The sequence below is a fragment of the Verruconis gallopava genome, assembly GCF_000836295.1.
Source record: "Verruconis gallopava strain CBS 43764 unplaced genomic scaffold supercont1.15, whole genome shotgun sequence".
In the NCBI taxonomy this organism is placed as follows: domain Eukaryota; kingdom Fungi; phylum Ascomycota; class Dothideomycetes; order Venturiales; family Sympoventuriaceae; genus Verruconis; species Verruconis gallopava.
This window is the reverse complement of record NW_015622151.1, coordinates 17730-40270: the sequence shown is the minus strand read 5'-3', so window position 1 is coordinate 40270 and position 22541 is coordinate 17730. Positions and strand designations below refer to the sequence as shown.

General features: G+C 51.6%; 6 protein-coding genes across 6 annotated transcripts; 3 read left to right on the top strand and 3 right to left on the bottom strand.

Annotated features, from left to right (window-relative positions):
- The first annotated feature begins 384 nt into the window (after positions 1-384).
- On the top strand, positions 385-3749 carry PV09_04983 (uncharacterized protein). Its single transcript, XM_016358429.1, has 3 exons — positions 385-1021; positions 1077-1887; positions 1963-3749. The coding sequence occupies exons 1-3, from the start codon at positions 571-573 to the stop codon at positions 2345-2347; spliced, it is 1647 nt and encodes a 548-aa protein (XP_016213530.1). The 5' UTR covers positions 385-570; the 3' UTR covers positions 2348-3749.
- PV09_04982 (porphobilinogen deaminase) lies at positions 2391-4299 on the bottom strand. The gene has a single exon (XM_016358428.1). The coding sequence runs from the start codon at positions 4026-4028 to the stop codon at positions 2919-2921; it is 1110 nt and encodes a 369-aa protein (XP_016213529.1). The 5' UTR covers positions 4029-4299; the 3' UTR covers positions 2391-2918.
- A 1531-nt stretch (positions 4300-5830) lies between these two features.
- Positions 5831-9148, top strand: PV09_04981 (uncharacterized protein). The gene is made up of 3 exons (XM_016358427.1): positions 5831-8311; positions 8365-8561; positions 8622-9148. The coding sequence occupies exons 1-3, from the start codon at positions 6028-6030 to the stop codon at positions 8859-8861; spliced, it is 2721 nt and encodes a 906-aa protein (XP_016213528.1). The 5' UTR covers positions 5831-6027; the 3' UTR covers positions 8862-9148.
- Positions 9149-12090: 2942 nt separating this feature from the next.
- Positions 12091-15148, top strand: PV09_04980 (uncharacterized protein). The gene is made up of 6 exons (XM_016358426.1): positions 12091-12565; positions 12629-12727; positions 12875-13453; positions 13508-13786; positions 13847-14057; positions 14115-15148. The coding sequence occupies exons 1-6, from the start codon at positions 12537-12539 to the stop codon at positions 14862-14864; spliced, it is 1947 nt and encodes a 648-aa protein (XP_016213527.1). The 5' UTR covers positions 12091-12536; the 3' UTR covers positions 14865-15148.
- A 1850-nt stretch (positions 15149-16998) lies between these two features.
- On the bottom strand, positions 16999-19664 carry PV09_04979 (uncharacterized protein). Its single transcript, XM_016358425.1, has 3 exons — positions 19212-19664; positions 18100-19158; positions 16999-18053 (listed from the first exon to the last, which is right to left on the bottom strand). Exons 1-3 carry the CDS (start codon positions 19247-19249, stop codon positions 17081-17083), a joined length of 2070 nt encoding a protein of 689 aa, XP_016213526.1. The 5' UTR covers positions 19250-19664; the 3' UTR covers positions 16999-17080.
- Positions 19646-22385, bottom strand: PV09_04978 (uncharacterized protein). Its single transcript, XM_016358424.1, has 4 exons — positions 21500-22385; positions 20436-21440; positions 19904-20373; positions 19646-19842 (listed from the first exon to the last, which is right to left on the bottom strand). The coding sequence occupies exons 1-4, from the start codon at positions 22373-22375 to the stop codon at positions 19740-19742; spliced, it is 2454 nt and encodes an 817-aa protein (XP_016213525.1). The 5' UTR covers positions 22376-22385; the 3' UTR covers positions 19646-19739.
- Between the last annotated feature and the right edge of the window lie 156 nt (positions 22386-22541).

The following is a 22541-nucleotide window of genomic DNA, read 5'->3' as shown; positions in this document are numbered from 1 at the left end:
TCTTTATGCCATGCAAGAGGTCGCAGTGAATACGTACTCTGCGCAAAATAATGAATGCTTAGTGATTGCTGGAATAATGCACGAGGCTACAGACGGCGAGCCAAAGTCTTGCAATCCGTGCTTGGCCTTAGCTGTGCCAAATTCAGCCCGTCATTGACCTGCGCATGGACGAGAACGTTGCGCTCTGGCCGGCGCCGAGCAAAGAGAGCGAAGCATAGAGTTCGATCCGTTCTTTGTCGTCCCTTTCGCATCATCGTCGCCATCTCCGTCGCCTACTTTAAGTCGCTCCTCCAGACACCCGCTCACCCGCTGTACGTGCGCGCACCCCACTGGGGAACGAGACCCACTACAACACGCCCGCAAGTCCAATTCAACGCCAGGAGGCCAGCCAACTAGCCCACCGACTTCGCTCTCTGGCGGCACTCAAACACGCCCAGGCGTGTAACATTCGCATTTCGCTATCTTTATTATTAAGCTGGCCCACATAGCGCAGGGGGCCTGTTGTGTTCAGCTCATGAGTCGGTTCTGCTGCCCATTGCTGCCCAGCTGAATCGTGGCCTGCACCAGAACATGACCGAGCCAGCTTCGTCGCATGACGCTGCAGCGCCAGGTACGGCAGGTGCTGCTACCACACCAGATCCCACATCCCTCGAACAGTCTGGTACAGCCGCCACCACCGCTGCGAGCAATGGCACCGGAACCAAGCGGAAGCGAGGAGGTGCCGGGCCGGGAAGCTCGACCAGCTCTCGCGGCGTCGCCAACCTCACACCGGAGCAGCTGGAGCGCAAGAGGGCCAACGATCGCGAGGCCCAGCGCGCAATCCGCGAGAGGACGAAGCAGCAAATCGAACGGCTGAACGAGCGCATCAGAGAGCTAGAGAGCAGTCAGCCATACCGAGACTTGCAGGCTGTCATCAGCCAAAAGGACGCCATCCAGGCCGAGAACGATGAGATTAAACGGCAGCTCGCGAACTTCATTTCTGTCTTCCAGCGTTATTTGGGCAGCTCACGTAGTCTTGAAGGTATGTAAACGGAGGCTTCACGACGTGACCCAATTGTGCTGAGTCTTCTCCATAGAGCTTGCGGCGGTTGCTGAACGGAATCCCTTACCCTATCCTCCGGCTGAGCAGACGCAGTTGCTGTCACAACAAGACACATACTCCTCACACGCTCCAGCGCCAGCAGATCATGCGTCGCCGCTCGGTGGTGTCCCCAGTGTAGGATCTCCTGCCAGCCAGACGTCCATACCACGAAGTTATCCGTACAATACAATCGCCCAGCCCTCCAGTCAGACCCGATCATGGATGGCTGCTACGCCCAACCCGCCTTTCGAACGTCACTCGCAAACCGTTCATCCGGACCTGGCATATGGCCAGAATGATGAACGGCTAGGTGTTGACTTCCTTCTCGACAGCAGCGACCAGCGAATGGGCAAGAGCATCAACGGCGTATCGCCAAGTCCGCAGACTCCTGGCGGTGGCGACCAACAGCTTCGCCACTACAACATGATTCCAAAACGTGTGCCAGCCACATGCCCGCTCGACGCAATCCTACTCGACGCTGTGGCCGAACGACATCGCGCCCTCAACAATGGCATACCAAGGGAGGAAGTGGCGGGTCCGACATACCCGAACTGGAATCATTTGCTGAACAAGAACACGACCACCCCTGTACACCCGATATCGAAGCTCATTACAGACATACTGCGCACCTTTCCTGATCTGAACCGGCTGCCAGAGCAGGTGGCAGTGATATATATAATGTTCTTGATCGCGCGATGGGAGGCGGACCCTACCAAGGAGAACTATGAATTGCTACCGGAATGGGTGAGGCCGCTGCCTTGTCAGCTGTTCACGCCTCACCCATGCTGGCTGGACTATCTACCATGGTACGTTTGATTGCAGCCTACGAGTAGCAGCCTTATCTCTATGTCTCGCTGATCCTGACACGCATATACTCACAGGCCACGTCTCCGCGATGCTGCTGTGCAAACTACGCCTTTCACTAGCTTTGACACCTTCTTTGTTCCTTACACTACAACCCTATCGCTCAACTGGCCGTACGCTCCAAGCGACGTGCTTCTCCCGACATCTGCGGGGCCTCCGCATCCTCTGACCTCCAGTTCATCTGTCATTAACATGACTAGCCCAGGTTCAGCCTCAAGCCCTGGCGCAGGAAGCGATGCTGGCCCTGAGCCAATTTGGAAAATGAACCCGGCGTTCGAGACACACCTCAGAGATTTGAGGAATTGGAGTTTGGGGCCACTTTTCAGGGATACGTTTCCAGAGTGGGCGGAATGTGTGAGGATCAAGGATGACTCCGAGGGAGGGTTGAGAAGGACACGATGATTTACGACTTCTACTCTGGGAGCACGGAGTTTACGTGTTGACGGTGGCAAGGTCTTGAATATTCGGAACCGGAGTAGAATCATTTCGGTCACTCCCCCACATTGGGGTCTTTTGATTGCTTTGGGGACACTTCAAAAACACGTTTGAGACTTTGGAAAACTTTGAGCTGGGTGGCTTTCTCCCAGCTTTCTTTTGGCATTGCGAGAGCGTTCTGAGTAGGGGCGCTGGCAGGGTTTTTGAATCAAAATTTAATAGGCGTAAAGCACCGCGTCATCGGAATGGTGGGCTGCCTGCTTGCGGATAAGTCGGCCTTGTCTTTCTCCCTTCATGTCGTTCAGGGCACAATTGGTACTGGCTTAAGCTGTCCGCATTTGTGGTTGTTTCCTGGAACCTCAAAGTCGACACTCATAGGCATGTGTTCCAGATGCGTCGTCTTTTGTATGGACGATGCTCACACTCTTCAAAGTTCAGAGGTCGCAAATGGCTCCCAACCGCTGCTTCGAGGGGGAGAGAGCTCCAGTCGAACCGAGGCCTGCCCCGGTTGTGACTTTCTTCTTCCATCGATGTCCTACTATGCCTTGTGCTGCTCAGCGATGATCTTTCTGTTCATCGTGATCTTGTCCAGGATCTTAGCCGCTCCTTTTTCGATCATAATCCTCGCTACTTCCTTGCCCAGATCCTCTGCGGCCTCCTTCGTTCGAACGCACATTTTTGCCTCGGCTTCCACGCTCTCGTCGCCCTCGACACTGACAACTGACGCGGCTAGCTTTAGCATGTCGTCGTTCTCCCATGTCGTCTCCACACCTAAGGGAACGCTGCAACCTCCCTCAAGCGTGCGCATTAGACTTCTTTCCGCTAGGCAGGCTCGCTCGGTCTTCCAACATCCAAGCTTCTCAAGGAGCGCCCGTACCCTCTCGTCGCCTTCGCGGGTCTCGACGCCGATGGCGCCCTGCCCGACAGCGTGCATCATGCCTCCGTCCGATGCGGACAGATATGCCGTGATTCTATGCCCCAGACCTAACCGCACCAGGCCCGCCACGGCAATGACTATGGCTGCATAGTCCGGCACCACCTGGTCGGTGAAGCTGGACGGATCATCCAGCTTGCGAAGCCGCGTGGGCACGTTGCCTCTCACGTCAGCGAACTTGAGATGTGGGTAACGCTTCTTCATCTGCGCGATGCGTCGGAGCGAGCTCGTGCCTACAACACTGCCCGCTGGTAGGCTGGACAAAATCTCGTCTGCAGACAGAGGCTTCTTCGAATCCGACTCGGCAGGCAGCCGACTGGGTTTGAGCACCAGCGCATCCCTGGGGTCCTCGCGTGGGAACACGGCACCAAGGATCAGCCCTTCCGGCAGCTGCGTCGGCATGTCCTTCAGACTGTGCACGATCATGTCCAGCTTGCCGAGCGACAGCTCCGCTTCGAGCTCGCTCGTCCACAGCGACTTTGCATTGAAGTTGTACAACGCCGTGAGCTTATCCTTATCTCCTAGCGGAACCATTCCCTCGACCTTATAGGTGTAGTTAGGGAACGCGGCCTTCAGGCTGGCGACGACAATGTCGGTCTGCACGAGCGCGAGCTTCGACGTGCGAGTCCCGATCGTGATCGTGGTCGCAGTGTCCGAGGAGAAGGCTGCATCCTTCGCGTGCGAGTCTGTGGATATCAGCTGCGCAGAAGCCATGGCTGAGGAAGCTCCAAGAGTCTGTCTCGCCCGCAGTCCGACCGCAATGCTGTCTTCTCAGATTTTGTGTGACCGACACCACGGCGAAGCGTGCCGTGTAAGCGTGGCAGCGGGGAAACAAGGGTGCGAGGGTATATAGACAGTCGCTTCTCGTGCGTCAATCCAGGTGCTGTAAGAAACAGGTTCGAAAAAAATTCTGATATAGGGTGGGACGGCAATTCCTTAGACGAAGATGTGCTGCTTGAAACAATTTTGTGGTTCGTATTCCGGAAGCTTTCCGAGGTCGGAATTCGGGTCAGCCTTTGACGACCCTTGAACTAGCGCAGGCCTGATACGCCAGCCCCATGGGCGAAAATCGAACGATAGGAATACGCGCAAGTCCCGTCGTAATTCTGTACGTCTTTGCATTTCGAACATCTGATTTCATATTGTCGAATCTGTCTGTTATCACTGTTCTGCCTGAAATAAATGGTGCTTGTTAGCCTCTGCGAATCACCCAGCCAGAAGTAGACGTCAAGAACGTGTCACGGCATATTACTTGCTTCATTTCCCCTCTAGGATTTATGTGCCTCTATATAGGTGATGCGAATGTGATAAACTTTGCGAATCAGAGAGCTGATGTACTATATCAAAACAAGAGAACAGGCTTTACCTGAACAGTTGAGCGACTATAGTATGACACTAAGATGCGTGCTCCTCATGCTCTACGATTATATTTCCTGTACCATATTTTCACTCTAGAACCTGTGTAGACGCTCGAATGGTTTTTTGTTGCGTTAGTTCTATCCATTCATATGTTGAGAAGTCATGCATTCCTCGTCTTTTGCCTCCGCTGCGTCACGTGTCCAGAAAGCACTCAAGGGAAAGAAGCAAGACTGGGACGTCTTTGTCGTCGAAGCCTTGCCACTTGTAGCAAAGCTTTGCCAATTGGGCTTACAGGAAAAGGTTAGCAATACACACATTCGCTAAATACGCCCGTCAAGCATGCAACAGCTCTAGTAAATGAGGTCAAGGTTGCCTGGTAGATTGGGCAAAATGGTTTAAGGGAAGCCCAGCGTTAGCAGGCCAGCCTTTTATCTGAGATCGAATACATTTCAAAACGACTTTGAAGCTCGTAACCCCTGCTATGGCTGCAGTATTCCGAGTTGGAAATATGGATTCCTTCCATCCAATATGGTCCGCAGAACAGAGGCAGGATCTTCTACCTTGAACGAATTGTTTGTCCGGATTGAGTTCGAGGTTTAAAGCGCTTTCAGGAGGAGCGCTGAGGTCAATATGATTAGTGCCAGGCAAATCAAGCACATTCAAAAGACCTGATTCTCGACTTGAATTAGCACGGTCAACTGGAATCAACTTGAAGATGGCGGAATGATCGTGTAGGCTATCTAGCACAATTTCCGAAAATCATGCTGGTTAATGGAAAGTCTAAAATCGCTGTTTATCAATGCATATATGCAATTATCTGGTTGCGCACTTATTTAATCCTCTTGCCAATCTGTCATGTTTAGGAATTGTGTAGGAGTAGGTTGTGAACCAGAATCTGGAACAGCATCGTGTGCAGAACGAAGTAGGATGGGATTGTCACTCGTACAAGGCCGGCCCGTTATTTTTTAACCACCAACGAAGCACGATGCTCGAAAAAATTGACAGTTGAATGCCTGACTAGAGCAATGGCTTTGTCTGTTCTTAGGCTGATGTATTTTGAAGACTGCCTACGACCGAGGGTGACGAAATTGTCACGTTGTGAACCGCTTAAGTAATCGCGGCGTGTTGCCAAGCAAGCGTCATTCAATGCACCACTACTCAGGACATCATCAAGCGTTCCCTAACAGACTAGCTGAATCCTCGGATAGCGAATCGACCTTTCATTAATTTTTTTTCCGACGCTCAAATCACATATCAAAAACCACGAGGAGATCGCTTTAAACTCGTGAAATCGACTGTCTCAGGACTTTGAGGCAACCACCAGATACACGGTTACCGCATCGATGCGGCGGTCATGAGTGGACGATTGCTGTTCACCCGGGTGGCAGCACCACTCGTCCGCCAACGACTCTATTACAATGTGCGCCCCATAGCACGAAGAACGTGGCCCGACGGCGCGAATCTACTGCACAACGTACCTGCCGTACATGCCTCACATTTCGCACGCGCAATCCCAAAGTTGTTCTCCAAGTTTGCCACACTCGGGGCTTTGGGCGGTGGTGCAACCGTCGCGGGACTGGTATACATTCAGAATCAGGCGACAGCGGCCGGGGCCAAGATCAGTGACTTTTTTGGGAAGACGGTAGATGCCGCGAGTAATGCGGCGGGCGCTGCGTATGAAGGTGCTAGCGGGACATGGGATCAAATTCAACAGGGTTGGGAAAATACAAAGAAGGAGTGGGATATTGAGGGTTGGCTAAGGGCCATTGTAGATCCGGGGAAGGGGTCTACCGGCGGAGATGAAGGACGCGGGTCTCCGAGACCTGAACCACAGCAAAGCGGTGCTGCTGGGGCTGCGGCAGCAGGTGCTGCTACGGCTGCAGCATTTGGGCTCAATACAGACGCCGGTGAGGATACACGAGACGAGGAGCGACTAGCAAGAGACGACCAGATGATGATGTTGACGAAGAAGATGATTCAAATCCGAAGTCTTTTGCAGACGGTCGGGCAATCGGAAGCGCTTACATTGCCTTCGATCGTGGTAATTGGGTCGCAATCATCAGGCAAGAGCTCGGTGCTAGAAGCTATTGTCGGTCACGAATTTCTACCGAAGGGCAACAACATGGTTACGAGAAGACCAATCGAGCTTACGCTGGTCAACACGCCAGATGCGAAAGCTGAATACGGCGAATTCCCAGCGCTGGGCTTGGGCAAGGTCACGGATTTCTCGCAGATTCAAAAGACACTTACGGATCTGAATCTGGCCGTCCCTCCAGAACAGTGTGTCACAGACGACCCGATTCAACTCCGGATTTACTCGCCCAACGTTCCCGACCTGTCGCTCATCGATTTGCCAGGCTACATACAAGTTGTTGGCCGAGATCAACCGCCTGAACTGAAGGAGAAGATTGCCGAGCTTTGTGAAAAATATATTCAGCAGCCAAACATCATTCTAGCCATCTCTGCAGCAGATGTTGATTTGGCAAACTCGACCGCTCTTCGAGCCAGTCGTAAAGTTGATCCGAGGGGCGAGAGGACCATCGGAGTCATCACTAAAATGGATTTGGTGGATCCAGAGAGGGGAGTCGAGATGCTCACCGATCGTAAATATGCGTTGCGGCTAGGCTATGTGGGCGTGATATCCAAGATGCCATCGCAGTCTGGCGGCATGCTGTTCCACCGTGGAAACCAAAACATCACGAATGCCGTTGTAAAAAACGAGAACGCCTATTTTTCGGCGCATCCTCATGAGTTTGGACCAGAGTCCCACGTCTCAGTCGGTACGACCACGCTGAGGCAAAAGCTGATGCACGTGCTTGAGAACACAATGGCTGCTAGCCTAAAGACCACGTCTGAGGCGATACAGGCTGAACTTGCAGAGGCGACGTACGAGTTCAAAGTTCAGTATAACGACCGTCCTCTCAGCGCGGAGACATATCTTGCCGAGAGTCTAGATGCATTCAAACATGCGTTCAGACAATTTTCGGAGCGATTTGGCAGGGAACAAGTTCGCGAGCTGCTCAAGCACGAGTTGGACCAGCAAGTGCTCAATTTGCTTGCCCAGCGATACTGGAACAAGCCTGTGACTGATCTTGCCCCTGCTGTGCCTGAGACAGATCCGCTGTCTGAGCTGCCCAAGGCGGACCCAGAGCACCCACTATGGCACCTCAAGCTAGATGCTTCTACTTCAACATTGACCAAACTCGGTATCGGTCGACTGGCGACAACGGTGATCGCCAACGCTTTACAAGCACATGTCGACCGCCTAGTCGCATCGTCAACCTTTGCGGCACACCCTTTTGCTCGCAAAGCCATCACAGAAGCATCGACGACGATTCTCAGAGATTTGTCATATGACATCAGTGACGAGCTAGAAATCTGTATCAAGCCGTACAAGTATCGCATTGAACTCGAAGACGCGGAGTGGGCCCGTGGCCGTGAAAACATCGCCCACGTATTGAAAGATGAGCTACGTGTGTGTGAGCAGGCGATCAAGTCTGTCGAAGAACAAGTGGGAGGAAAGCGCAAGCTAAAGGACGTCATGGGCTTCATTGATCGCGTGAGGGATGGCAAGGTCGTTCTCGAGGGTGATGGAGTGGGTGGTGCAGGCGGCTTTAGCGCTGCTCTGCTCAAAAAAGGTAAGGGAACCTATCTTGATGGATTACATGCACTTTCTGACACGCTATCGTAGGGCGCGAGGCAGTTTTCCTCCGCGACCGAGCCGATATCATCCGGATGCGGCTTCAAGCCGTAAAGTCGAAACAATGCGTCAACAAGAAGAACAAATACTACTGCCCAGAAGTCTTTCTCGACGCGGTGGCCGACAAGCTGACAACCACTGCGGACCTCTTCTTGGACGCCGAACTTCTCTCAAAGTTCTACTACAGTGTGAGTTCCCCTCGAGTTGAGCTGCCCGCTGTCAATCACCATATTAACGAGGATGTCTAGTTCCCACGAGAATTGGACAGCCGTCTTGGTCACTCTCTATCCCGGGCGGACATCGAGCGCTTTGCTAGAGAAGACCCGAAGATACGGCGTCATCTTGACGTTGTGAAGCGCAAAGAGTTGCTGGAACACGTACTGAAGGAGATGGAGGCGCTTCGAGCCTTAGAAGCACGGGAAAAGAGGTACACTGCTAGAGGGCTGCAGACCAAGCGAGGGGAGAAAAAGGGCTGGAGTTTGTTCTAGCGTCTGATTTCGAACACATGTGTCGAACAACTTTACGCGGCTATTTTGGAGCAGTATAACTTGGTTGTTTTTTTTTTCCTCCCGTTCTTAATACCCTACTTTGGCCGCACACGTGTTCGCGTATAGATTGAATGACTTATCATGATTGCTGGAAGGGCAAACATATATATATATATATATCTGTGTATGTGTAGAACAAGCAGGACACGTTCCATAGGTTAAACACAGCTCAGTTCAGGCACTTGCGACATTGCGCTGTTCGCACGCCGCTCAGTTGCGAATCACCAGCGACGAGCCTTGCGGACAGGACACATAGCGAAGCCCCCTACCCCTCCTTCTCATCCATGCCCCTCAGCTTGGGGGCTCTCAGGTCCGAGGATCCGGCGCGGCGACGGCGACGCAGAAATGGACGTGGCCGCCACGGCATACGAAGCCTGGTCTCTACCGACGCGACAAAGACGACGCTGAGCACGGGGTGAAATTATAAAAAAATAAAAAAAAAAGAACTTTTTCTGGGTTGTCTCCCTAATGCGTTTCCACTTCGATTCAGCGAGGTGACTAAGCCTGGATGCGGCTGCTCCCTCCAGCGTTTTTCCGCCTTCCTCCCCACGATTTTCACTGCTTGGGAGGATTCCTTTGTCCTTTGTCAGCATGTACAGCCTTGCGGCTCGAGGCGGGGATTGTATTCAGAATGGAAGGGCGCATGGAAGGGGGTAAAGGGTGGGGGGTTTTTGGTTCAAAAACGAAGAATAAGCGAGGAACAGAGGCGAGCAAGGGTGGTAATCTTGCATCAGTCGTGTACAGGGCTGCGATGATGATCCTCAGATTTTGTTTAATTTGTTTTTTTTTCCTGTTCACGCGCGTGTCCCTAGATCTCGTCGTCTACAGTCTGACGAGGTCCTGCATGCTACCCGCGGTTTTGGGAGGGAAGGGGGGTGATGATGATAATGGAGGACGAGGATAAGGGTGTAAACGAATGAGCATTTTGCTTTCCTTTTTGGGCAGATCTTTACCAGATTGTTTTTTATGGGCGGGTTACATAACGGGCACTCAATGAAGGACTTGAGTATTTGTATGCACATGAAGAGATAGGGGAAGAGAAGGAGAGACAGAGCTTGTGCTCATCCGAGGCAGACATGCTCTTGTCGCGCTCCAGACCTGTGCTACGACCGTCCTGCACTCTTCTCTGACGTGGGCTTTGGAAGGTCGAGGAGGACTGTAAGACGGAACTAGCCAAGACTATGGAGCACTCCGTTCCCAAGGCCTTGTTTTTGTCTTTGCGCTATTGGCTGGCTCGAGCCAGCATCTGGGGCTCGTCCGCCTCCCACAAAACCCCCCTCCACAAGTCAGATCTCGTCTTTGGGGGAGAGGCTGCGCGAACCAAGTTCCCATCTTCGCAAGCGTGTCCAAGCTCGCAAGGAAAACGCTGCCCGATTCTCCAGTGCAGCGCGCGCTGTGGCAGCAGTTGGCGGCCGTTTAATTTCGCTGCGACATTTTCTATCGCATCGTCTCGCTGGCGAACGCGGCGCCAAAAAGGTCTTGCAAGCCATGTAACAGCATCAGCGCACGCTCGAGGCAGCGATCTTCGCCCGAGACCGCATGGTTGAGCCCCACTGTTCGGGCAAAGATCAGCGCGAAATTTTCAAAAGTTCGCGCGGCAAGCTTTGATCAGTCGAGAGTTCTCGAGCAGCAAATGATAAGGAGCCAAAGGAGATGGGACAAAGTCCGAACCAGTGCATCATCTCCAGGATAGCGTGAGCAGCTAGCCTTGGGTCATGGGAGCCCCATGCCGACTTCTCCGGTGCATGGCGTGCTTTTTCGAAGGTTTTAGAAGGGCGGCAGAAGCTTGTCGAATCATACCACCCGCGAGCTTTTTCCATTTGAAGGCTGGCTCTGGGCGCACAAGTCATTCGGGGCTCGCTCGAGGTGTTCGTAAACGTCGTTTAGCCTGGCTGTCCTGCGGTTGCATTGCAGAAAATTGCCGCTTGGCGACTCGATGGGCCAGCAGTAGTCTGACTTGGTGTGAGCTTGCGGCTGATTCCTGCTTGCGAAGCCCGTGCGTCGAGATGCGCCGCCTGCTTGTCCGCCCACTCACCACCACGCTGGCGACCAGACAGACCATGGGCCAGAGCATCGCAAAGGCCGTCGCTCAATAGGCGTGCACAGGCCTAGACCCCAGACCGCAACAGGTCCCACACAGTAGGCTTTGGATGGAGAAGTTTTGCATGTGTTGGGTAGCGTTCTCCGTACGGCCTCCGTGCACTGTGGGCCTCCACAGCGGCTCAATTTTGCCTCACGTGTCAGCGCGAAAATTTTCGCATTGTCTTTCCGTCGTCACAGATGGGGCGGTCACACGGTTAGCCCCGTCGATGCTGTTGATGTAGTGAAAGAGAAAAGTTTGTATCATGGCGCGTCGAATGGCGGTGCAAACGAGATGCTGATTTGCTCCAGGCCGTCTGCGGGGTTCAGAGCACGGGGAGAAGATGGGTGGCGCTCCATCGACAAGCTTGCGCTGCGGGAGGGCCCAGCGCCGCGCAGCTTCTTGCCAGATGACGAGACGGGCTGCTGAGGCACTGTGAGCCGATCACGACGGGTCTCTGTAAGCAGCACCGCGCAGCAGCAGCACGCCGGCCTGGAGCGAGCGCGAGAGACTGGGCGGGCTCTGCGACCAGCGATCGAGCGAGCCGGCCTCGTGCTCGTTCGGACGGCGCTGCTTTCGTTGCCGGGCTCGACGTTTGCCTGCTGTGCTCGCGCGCGGCTCCCAGGCTGCGTCGTAGCAGTCCCAGCGCAGACGTGCAAATGCGAGAGAGGTCGACAAAGGCTGGACGCATGAGACGCGCAGATTGGAGGCTAGCCGAGCCAAGGCCAGGAAGCCGCCAAAAGCTTTCTCAAGACGCACGCCGCGACGGCGCCGTTGAGGTCATGGAGCAGCCAAACTGTGAAGGCGTAGGGCGCTAAGCTTGGTTCTGGCTAGGCAAATGTTACCCTGATAATCTGTATACCCCAGATTTCCAGACTTGCGCACGCTAGTTGCCAGCACGCGCCTGCCAATAATCAAAGCCAGCGAAGGGTGGGAAACGAGAAAGGGCGCTGTCGGAAATAATCGTTTTGTCATTAGCATCGCGAGCGCATCGCGGAAGATCGGCCAGGCCGAACAGCGGAGTGACACGCCATTCGACGCTTCCACCGTGTGACGAGCCGGCTGCTGCACGTCGAACAGTACGTCCAGTGCATGGACCAGAGCGTGACAGCCTCGCTCCACGCACGGCTTGAACGAACCCATGGGCTTGGTTGCAATCACCAGCTTGCTCCATCCAGGACTCCTTGATCCTACAGGCACTCAGGCCACCCCCAAGGGACTTGTTCCCCGCACATGGAATCGATACCTGCATTACACGCTGGTCCCTTGTGCTCGTTGATAAATTGATCCTCGCCCGCGGTGTCCAGCACCTGCTGCTTACCTGCCTCGTCGTTGTACACTCGTCCTTTCATTTCGCGACCAGCTTCCTGTGTCAAAGTCCCCTTCGCTGTGTGAAGGGGTCGTACAGCATACAAACGCAGGCCGTCTGCAGCCTTGCCCCATATTCTCTCCTCTTCCTGCATCTTTAAAGAACCGGTTCTGTTGAGCTCTTCTTGTATCTCTCCATACCTCTTGGTGCGAGCATCGCCGCAAGTATGGCTGACACTTCCGGGACAAAACCAGAGTCAGTACTTTTGCAATCCGTCTTTCGAATCTTCTCCAATGCTAACAAACTTTTGTGGAAAAGGCTCCACGAAGAGAAGACGGAGAGGCGTGCGTCCGTCTTCGACGATGATCAACGCCGTAGGCAGTCCGTCCAGGATCTCACCAACAATGTAACCGGCGAGTACGTAGCCCAAATCACACAGTGTCTGAGAAAAATCCCCCCCCCCCCCCCCCCCCCCCCCCCCCCCCCCCCCCCCCGCCACAGGTCCCCCTTTCTCTTTTCAATCCCGTGTTTTTTCTTGGGCACGAGTTGACACATCGCCTGCAGGATCCGCAACCCGCTTGTTGGAATCCCCAAGGAAGCTCTTCTTGAGGATGTCGAGCTCTTTGCCAATGAAAACGGCTTGACTGACATCCTTCCCCTTCTGCGAAAGGGTGCTCTTCTTGCCCAAGACCCAACAAACATCGACGGCTTGGAAGACATTGATGATGCTGAGCGCGAGGAGCTCCACCTGGAGTTCACCAAGCGCTGGAGGCACCCTCGCATGCTCTACTTCACCATCATCCTCAACTCTATCGCCGCTGCCATCCAGGGTTGGGACCAAACCGGGTCCAACGGCGCCAACCTAACCTTCCAGGACCAATTCGGCATCCCAGACAGCGGCGCCAAGTGCGAGGCCGAAGGCACCTGCGACAAGAACTCTTGGATTGTCGGCTTTATTAATTCTGTTCCCTACATTGCGATTGCCTTCTTTGCCGGATGGATATCTGATCCCATCAATCACTTGATCGGTCGCAGAAAGACCATTTTCATTGCCGCCATCTTCAGTCTGTTGGCTCCCATTGGCTCGGCGCTAACGCAGCATTGGGGTCAGCTTGTCGCATGTCGTATCTTGCTTGGAATTGGGTAAGACCTTGACCCTCTTTCGGGCCTACACGCGATGTACTGACCGTCTACCAGAATGGGTTTGAAAGAAGTCACCGTGCCTGTGTTCTCGGCAGAGGTAGCTCCTGCAAACATTCGAGGCGGTCTTGTCATGACGTGGCAAGTTTGGACAGCGTTTGGTATCTTCCTCGGTACCTGCGCAAACTTGGCTGTCAAGGACACTGGACGCATCTCATGGCGCCTTCAGCTTGGAAGTGCTTTCATTCCCGCGATCCCCCTGGTTCTTGGCATCATGTTCACTCCCGAATCCCCTCGTTGGCTGATGCAGAAGAAGCGGTACAGAAAGGCATATGAGTAAGCTAGAGAATGGCACTCCGAATTAAGCTTTGAAATCGGCCCACTAATCTTCATCAGATCTTTCCTCCGCTTCCGAATGACCCCAATTCAGGCTGCTCGTGATTTGTATTATGCCCACGCTCTTCTGCGCCAGGAAGACATCCTCGTAGCAGAGTCCGGACTGGCTAAGAATGGTAACCTCTTCACTCGTTTTGTCGAGCTGGCTACCATCCCGCGCGTTCGGCGTGCCGCCCAAGCTTCCGGTATCGTTATGATTGGTCAGCAAATGGTAAGACGAATTCAAGTCTTGCACCGAGAGAAACAACGAACTGACTCGTCTTGCTAGTGCGGTATCAACATCATCGCCTTTTACAGCTCCACGATCTTCCAAAAGGCAGGTGCAAGCGTGACAGGCGCTCTGCTTGCTTCCTGGGGTTTCGGTTTGATCAACTTCCTCTTCGCTTGGCCAGCCGTGTACACAATCGACACGTTTGGTCGACGAGCTTTGCTTCTCTTCACTTTCCCTAACATGTGCTGGACCCTTTTGGCAGCCGGTTTCTGCTTCTACATTCCATCTAGCAACAAGGCCCATCTGGGTTTGATCGCGTTCTTCATCTACCTGTTCGACGCATTTTACAGCCCTGGTGAAGGACCAGTACCTTTCACCTATTCCGCAGAAGTCTTCCCGCTTTCTCACAGAGAGGTGGGTATGTCTTGGGCAGTCGCTACGAACAACTTCTGGGCCTCTGTTCTCGCACTCACGCTGCCGCGCATGCTACGCGCCTTTGGCAACCCTGGAACTTTCGGCTTCTATGCCGGTCTCAACTTCATTGCGTTCTGGATGATCTTCTTGTGGCTTCCAGAGACCAAGCAGCGCACACTCGAAGAGCTTGACTACGTGTTTGCCGTGCCGACTCGCACGCACACGAAGTACCAGGTCACCGAAGTCGCGCCGTACTGGTTCAAGACAACCATTCTTCGCCAGAAGGGTCTCAAGGAGCCACAGCTATATAAGTTCGACAATGTCGAAGCTCCAAGCGCAAACTTGCTGGAGAACGAGGCTGCTGCGGCCAAAAAGACCTCTGGCGAAGTTTAGACTATCTGGTATACATCTAATTCGCACTACAATGGAAGGACGATTGCATGATACTTCAAAGCGGTGATGGAAACAACACATGTCATGAAATCCGTTATCTGTTTCATGAAATTGTATCAAAGAGTAAGCGTGGCGATGATCATGGGAGAGGTCTTAGTGGGTGACCTGGGGTTCGTTATGGCGGGACTCACTATCTCAGTCGTTTCCTCTTCATATACCCCCAGATCGATCATTACGTAGTTGTTTATTCAAGAACCCCATAATACAAAGCTCTTAGGAGAAAACCTCTTGGCTAAGCATGTATTTCAATCGTCGTTGTGATCACTGAAAGCACTAAGTGGAAATGATCAACATTGAGCGATACTGGACTGGAATGTTGACTAGGGAAGGCGCGAACCGCGCTGATCTTAGGCGCCGTGCATCGAGATTGAAAGTTGCATGGGCCTTGTAGCTTAAGAGATATTGTAAGTTTGGTAATTCGAAGGCCTAATCCAGCCCGCTAGATTCCTATCGTCACTCGAACTGGCATGCTGGTATATTTGTTTTCGGCCAGATAACGTCTCAACTGATAAGTAGAGCATCAATTAAGTCCATTATGTCGTTCAAGGTTGTTCTTTTCTGTATTCGTAGCCTTACACCTGCGTGGCGGATCATGTCCAGTTGACCATGATAACAGAATTGCGCCCTGAGAAAAAAAATTTTTTTCTAGGTCCTCGTGGTGGCGTTATCCGTTGACGAGGTGCTCGCAGCTCGTCCCCATTTCTGTCTCCTAATCTTCTAACCCAGAGTAGCTAAGTTAGGTCTAGAGGTAACTCTCGGTTAACTTAGCCCTTACCCGATGTTTCCTTTGGCATTGAGGCGACCACTTCCAAGGGCTCATGTCTGGAGTACGGGGTGTAGAGGTACCAATGCTCAAACTATCCAGTTTTCGTTAGTCAGATCTCCAATTTTTTTTTGCAACGATGGAATGATGGTATCCATCTTGGACGATTGAGGTTAGACATGAACCCGACATGAATTGACTGGTTCGCTGGGATACTTGCTCAAGGCTCCGTTAGACGATTGGGGAGGATATTGCAGCTACAAAGCTTGGTCAGATCTGGAGGAGAAAAGAAGTAGCTCCCATCTATGGGATTAACATCTGCTGAATTACATATGTAGTCGTCGCTCATGCTCACCATGTTCTCGCAAAAGAAATTCCGACTGTGCAACTAACCCTCATGCCTGAGCCACCATCAGCTTCGGCAGCTTGCCTCAATGCGCTGCGCCATTACTCTAACGTACCGATACCCGTCTTACCGGTTGAATGAATGACATGTTTTGAGGCTGAGACTAGTGTGCCAGTAGTGGGTGTTCATTGCTGAATGCGGGAATTTTTTGAAAGTCAAAGGGAGCGGTGGACTTTGTGTAGTGATTTCATTTCCTATTCGAGCAGGTACGGTTCTGCCGCGCAGTTTTAGATTTGTCCTCTTTAGCAAAGAGTAATCGCGTGTAGCAGCCATCGCTTGTTTGACGCTTAGCTCCAGTACGCGTCTTATAAGAAGAGTTGCAAGGTCTGCGCAATGAACACCAATGCTCACCGGCGAATAATTTGCAATGTACAATGCCCCTGCGGCATATGAACATGTGGGCCTTCGGCTGGATAGGAGATCAGTGCTACATTGCTTAGCGCCGAGGGCGGATTTGGGAGTAGAGCTGCCTAAATGGATCCCTGAAGTCTGACACCGCTGTTGACACGACGATGTTCAAATGCTCATTGTATTGTAGGAGGTTACGAGATCAATTTGATCGAGCTTTAAGGCAAGTATGATGGTAAATGGCTCCTGACATATCGTAGCAAAGTGTTTTACAACTTTCGCGTAGCCCGCTTGGTATTATACGCTTACTTGCTGCCCCTTTCGTCTCTATAAAAGCTCTAGAGAAATTCTCTCGATCGCATTCTGAAATTATTGAAGGCGTCCTGGAGAAGCTCTTACCGAGACAAACTTATTTTACTGACCATGGCCTTCGTGTTTTCCCGTTAGGACTGAACTACGAAGACGATGGATGAGGACTTACATTAATCGGCATCATAACTCGTAACTTTCTCACTTGCAGTCAGGACTTGTGGTGTTGATTTTACCCGCAAGGACTTTGGGAAAGTCCGCACTGAATATTGACAAAGTGGGATTCCTCAAAACATGGCACCATTAATTTATTTTGTTGTTTAGCATATTTCAACCTAACTCGAATTGTGGAAGATAAGCGCTGAATCCTTCGTCACCACTCCACATCCCACCAAATCCCTCGCCGAAATTTGCACCCGATTCACTCTCTATTTGAGACAAGAGGAATTGATTAGCTTCTTCTGTGCTCCAAGACCACGGCGTATCTGTTGTAACGGGGGGAGGTCCATCGTAACCATACGTCATTCCGTTCAAGTCTAAGGGTGTGGTAGTCTTCGACTGTAAAACTTGCCGAAATTGTTCGTTTGTTTTGCTTCTCTCAGGACTTAAGGCTTGTAGATTCTCGTCTGATATTTGTAGTCGAGCAGCAGTAGAGCGATCGAGGTATTGAAAGAAGAGTTGCAAGACCCAGTTTGTGACCTCCCACGTCTTCTGGAGCTCTTGAAGGCCCATGAGACATAATTTCGCACGATGTTCTGCTATGGCTCGCGCTGTTCCTTCAGATCGTCGTAGATTTAACGCATGAATACACAATGTGTTGAAGAGATTTGTGATGCAATGAATTTGAAGATGACGAAGTTTCCCGTCAGATAGCATGTCTTCAATGATCCTCGAGTTACGAGCGGCCGCTTGCAATGCTACGGCACCATCAACTTCCCCGTTTCCTTTATCATCTTCGATATAAGCTGAACGATACAGAAGGATAAGAATATTGTTGTACGCGAGGTGAAGCATATTCGCGTGAAATCCTGGTCTGTTGCCGAAGTCATTGTCCAGCTGCATCTTCATAGGAAGCGCTTGCTTCCAGCGTATAAGCTCGTCTTTCAGTTGCGAAATAAGGACCGGGTTGAGGTGTTGACGAGGAAGGTAACCTGAATGTACAACCCGACCCAAAATTCGAGCGAGACCACACATGCCTATCACGAACGATATCCATTCCTCAGATTCTCCCGGGAATGTCTCGGAACTAAACGCATTATCAAAGTCAATCCGGTCTAGAGGCTCTATGTCGCAGTCCTCATCCCTAGAGAAATATCAGCGTGAGATGATTTCACAGGTTCGTAACTTACCTAATGCGGTGTGGTAAACCAAGAGCCGCAGCACACTGTCGTTCGCGAATGTATATCGACCACCAAACACGCTTTCGCAACTTCTCCGACTTTCCGTTGGCGCCGTGAGATGAGCGGTGCAGCGCCTTTGTCTGTGCAAGGCTGATAGCAGCACCTAGCCAGTGTCGTGCATCCTTTTCCAGGAGGGCACCCGCTCGCCAAAAGCTGAGCAGAAACAGTGCTTGAATGACAGTAAGCTTCTTCTGCTCATGATCGGCGTCGTAAATATCCTTGGCTCTGTTATAGTAAATGTACTTGGCTCGATGTCTCACTCCCAGGCCCAGTTCTTTGAGGTGGTCCTCATCGCAGTGAATGACTCCGATGAATAGCATGGCTTGAAGAAGGAGAGGCGACAACGTGCCTTGTTGTTGCTGCATCCAGACGTCCTTCTCGTCGACGATTGGGAAACAAGGGTGAAACCATCGAAAGTATGCGCCGAGGAGGGCTTCAAGGACAGGCTTCGCTGGTACTGTGAATGCACCCTCGGACCTCAGATAGTTGATACGAGCTTTCCGGCGTTCAGCTTCCCATTGAGGAATGAGGCTCTCCGCCTTGACAGCATTTGGTACAGAGTGCCGCAGTCGAGTGCTCTCTGGCAATGATCCATTCATAGGCGATGCCTCTGTTTCTTCGGGTACATATCTTATCGAGGTTGATTCACCCAGGAAGACGGCACCATCGTCCTCATTTCTCTGTTCATCACGTGAAGCCAGTTCAGCTTCTGTAATTGCTTTGTTGTTGCTCCATTCGAACTGCTGTCCTGGACGTGATAAACTTGCCAACGCCTGAGACGCCTCGACTTGGTCGGCTGTATGAACTGCTCCAGTCGTCTGCAGCGGAACAAGCTGGCCGTCATGACCTATGCTGCTTCCAGCAACTGAACGTCGTGAAGGGCGTGGGTGTTTCCCACGACGAGACTCTCGTATCTCGCATGGCACATCGGCTGCTTCACAATGTCGACATGGCATTCGTTCGGTTACATCGCACTTGACCCGGCGCTGATTGCACGACAGGCACGCTCTGGGATGTATATTAGCGGATTCTCGTGCACGAACCACTTGCGCAACACCTACTGCCGAGCACGCTTTCTGGGCTGCCTTGGCTCCTTCATGTTCACATTCCCACGTTTACTTTGCAAGATCCGGTTGCAGGACCTTCAGGGCGGGAGTAAAGTCCAGCCACCTTGTGGGGTTGCAATAGACACGAGACGCAGTTCTCGGCTATTGTCCTCTCCTTCGTTCGCACGGTTAAACCAGCGTTGTGAATATGGGGTTATAACCGAAGATGCGTCTAACCAAATCCAGTCAGCGCTAGCATCGCTTGGTGTTAGCTCCGGCAAATAACCGAACACTGTCTTCCACGGCAGACATTTTCTCTGTACTTTGTAGGGAGTTCCTACACTGGACGAGTACTCGTTCAGATGTTGCTAGCGGCAACAGAAATATCGCCTCGATCTCGCGCAATGACGTGCAGATCTTCTTTCTACTTAAGCCCTTTAGTTCTAGAACTAAATCAAGAACGGAGACGACTATAGTTCGAAATTCGCGGCATGCTCAGAGACGATATCAATTCGCTCAAATAATCGTCATCTAATTTGACCTTCAAGTATCACCGCAGAACCGTGCAGACAGCCTGCCCCGTAGCCATAAGCCCTGCACGGTAACCAAAATTGAGGAGAACGACATCAAAGCAGCTGCAGTGGGCCTAGACCATTCTGTCAGCACTGCTCGTACGATGATAACTTGGCATTTTGTTGGGTGCTTACGGTGATATAGATATGCCCCATGGTTCGCCAATGCCAACTGCTAAGGCAACTGCGATTATGTTATAGCTTAAAGCCCATGTAATGTTGAGTGATACTTGTTGCATTGTCGATCGAGATATTTCGAATAGGGTCACGAGCGCACGCAGTTGTGATTGCAGTATCAGCACGCTACCTCCTGATGACAGACATCTCCTACCATGAGCAATCATTATGCCAACGTCGGATGCTGCAAGGCTCGGCCCATCATTCATGCCATCTCCGACCATCATAACCTTGTTGCCCTCGCTGCGTAAGCTTTCAACATGCCGCATCTTGACGTCTGGAGTTGCACTTGAAGCAGTGACAGTTATGCCAAGCTCATGCGAGATGCGACAAGCTTCTTGATCAGTATCGCCAGTTAGTATCGATACTATCAGGCCTTGATTCTGGAGTGCTTTAATAGTGCTGATCGTGTCTTGTCGTAAGGTGTCCTGGTACGCATGAGTAAACTCTCCCAACTGTTGAGTATTGGAACAGAACAAGCGCAACGCACCTGTAAGAGTAAACATGCTGCCAAATCTCCGTTTATACCGATGAATGCTGCTGAACCCTCCGCCTTGAAACGTTTGGGTACATTCTGTAGGCCCTTGACATGTTGATCTTTCAAAAACTCGAGATTGCCGACATGGACCACCTCCCGCCTTTCGCGGCTTATGTTCACTTCGCAGACAACACCTCGCCCTCCTATTTCTCTTAAATTACCAATCTCACCTCTTGACTGATATCTTGCCCATGAACCTTTGCACTTTGGCAAAAATTCCTTGAAAATTGCCATAGCCAACGGATGCGACGACATGGCTCTCTCTTCAGCGGCGCAAACTAACGTTGCTAGCTCCTCCTCACGACCGTTCCATTTGCCGAACACGACATAGTCGGTCACTCTTGGAGTTCCTAGAGTAAGCGTTCCCGTTTTGTCCATAACCACATGGGTTATTTGTAGAACATTCTCCATGGTTTCTCCGCCTTCCAACATAAGAATACCTTTTCGCCACGCAACATCAATGCCTGCCATGACAGCACATGGTGCCGCCAAACCTAGCGCACAGGGACATGCAGCAGCAAGTATAGTCATCATTTTTCTCCCAGAGGCGTCCAAAGCTAGATTGAAGCCATGATCATGCATTCTTACGAAAGTGAATAAGGATGCGGCCATTGCAATGGCGAATATGCAAGAGACAAAGTGTTGTGTCAAAACATCGACGTACTTTTGAGTTGATGCTTTCGAGCTCAGAGAAATCTCAATGCTTCTGACGAGCTGTGAAAGAAATGAGCAAGAATAGTCTTGGTGTACGGATGCTTTGAGTTGGCTTGATCCATTTCGAGTGCCAGCCAGCAATAAAGAGCCTATGCCCTTGGCTTTTGGGTACGCTTCGCCGGTAATAATTGATTCATTCACGTAAGTGCTGCCTTCAAGAATATAGCAGTCACAGGGAACAATCTCGTATGGCTCGATTATGATCTCGTCCCCTTGGCGTAACGCCGATGTGGGTAAATGCTTCTATTGCTTTGTCAGCTCACAAAAATAACTTAACGTTAGTAGGATTGGGGATGTATCACATTTATTTGCGCCAGTTTTACCATTTTTGTTTCATCGACCAGGTGATATAGCGACTCAAATGTGTCTGTAGCGCGGCGACGAGATAGCAGATCCATGTAATGCCCAACAGAAATGATAAGCAAGACTCCCACGATCGTATCATGGTATTCTGATCTTGGATTGCTTTGAAACATGTTGCTGAAAGTAAGCAAAAGCCCAATAGCCGTAGATGCGGCTATCAGCGTGTGCATATTAACTCGCCTTCGTCTCGCAGCGCCGATTGCACGTTGGAAGATCCATGACCCATATTGGGCGACCGCGGTGACGGTCAATGTCAAGAGCAGCAATGACCTTAGCTTTTGTAACCATAAAGACGACAGGTTGATCTTGTTAGATGCCATCCAATCTAAGCATTTTCCCAAGCCGAAAATGAGGGTAGAAAGATATCCAAGACCTTGCACGGAGACCCGCAGCTTGGCTAAGTCTTGTGTATGTCTAAGGATATCAAGTTTCTCTGAGGAGCTCCGTTCACCTGCTTCTGCGCTGAATCCAGCGCTTTCGACGGCAGCTGTTAAGAGGTTTGGGGTCAGACCAGGCCTATGAAATACACGTGCCTCCTGAAGTGATAACGACACAAGGACCTGCTCAACTCCATTTACCTTCTTCAACGCTCCCTCTACTGAAGTATAACAAGCTGCACAGGTCATTCCCGAAATAGACACCACTGTGAAGCCATCTTCAACTGAGGATTGCTTTTTTTTCCGGTCGTGATGGCTCTCAAAACTCGAACCACGCTTGACGGACTCATTGTATTGTACGTGCAAGTCAATATCAAGCACCTCGGCCCCCCTGATAAAAAATGCAATCACGCACGCGGCAATGTAGCAACAAGCCATGCCAAAGTTGCGAATGCGTGACTAGCCGAGGACGTTTTGTTGAGCGCCTGGCACATCACTTAGTTATAATGATTGTGCCAAAATTTCGGGTAAGATTTAGAATTTAGCTTAAGTCCATGAGAGAAGCCGCCAGAAAAGAATGCATATTCTGGAATTTTTATTGAAA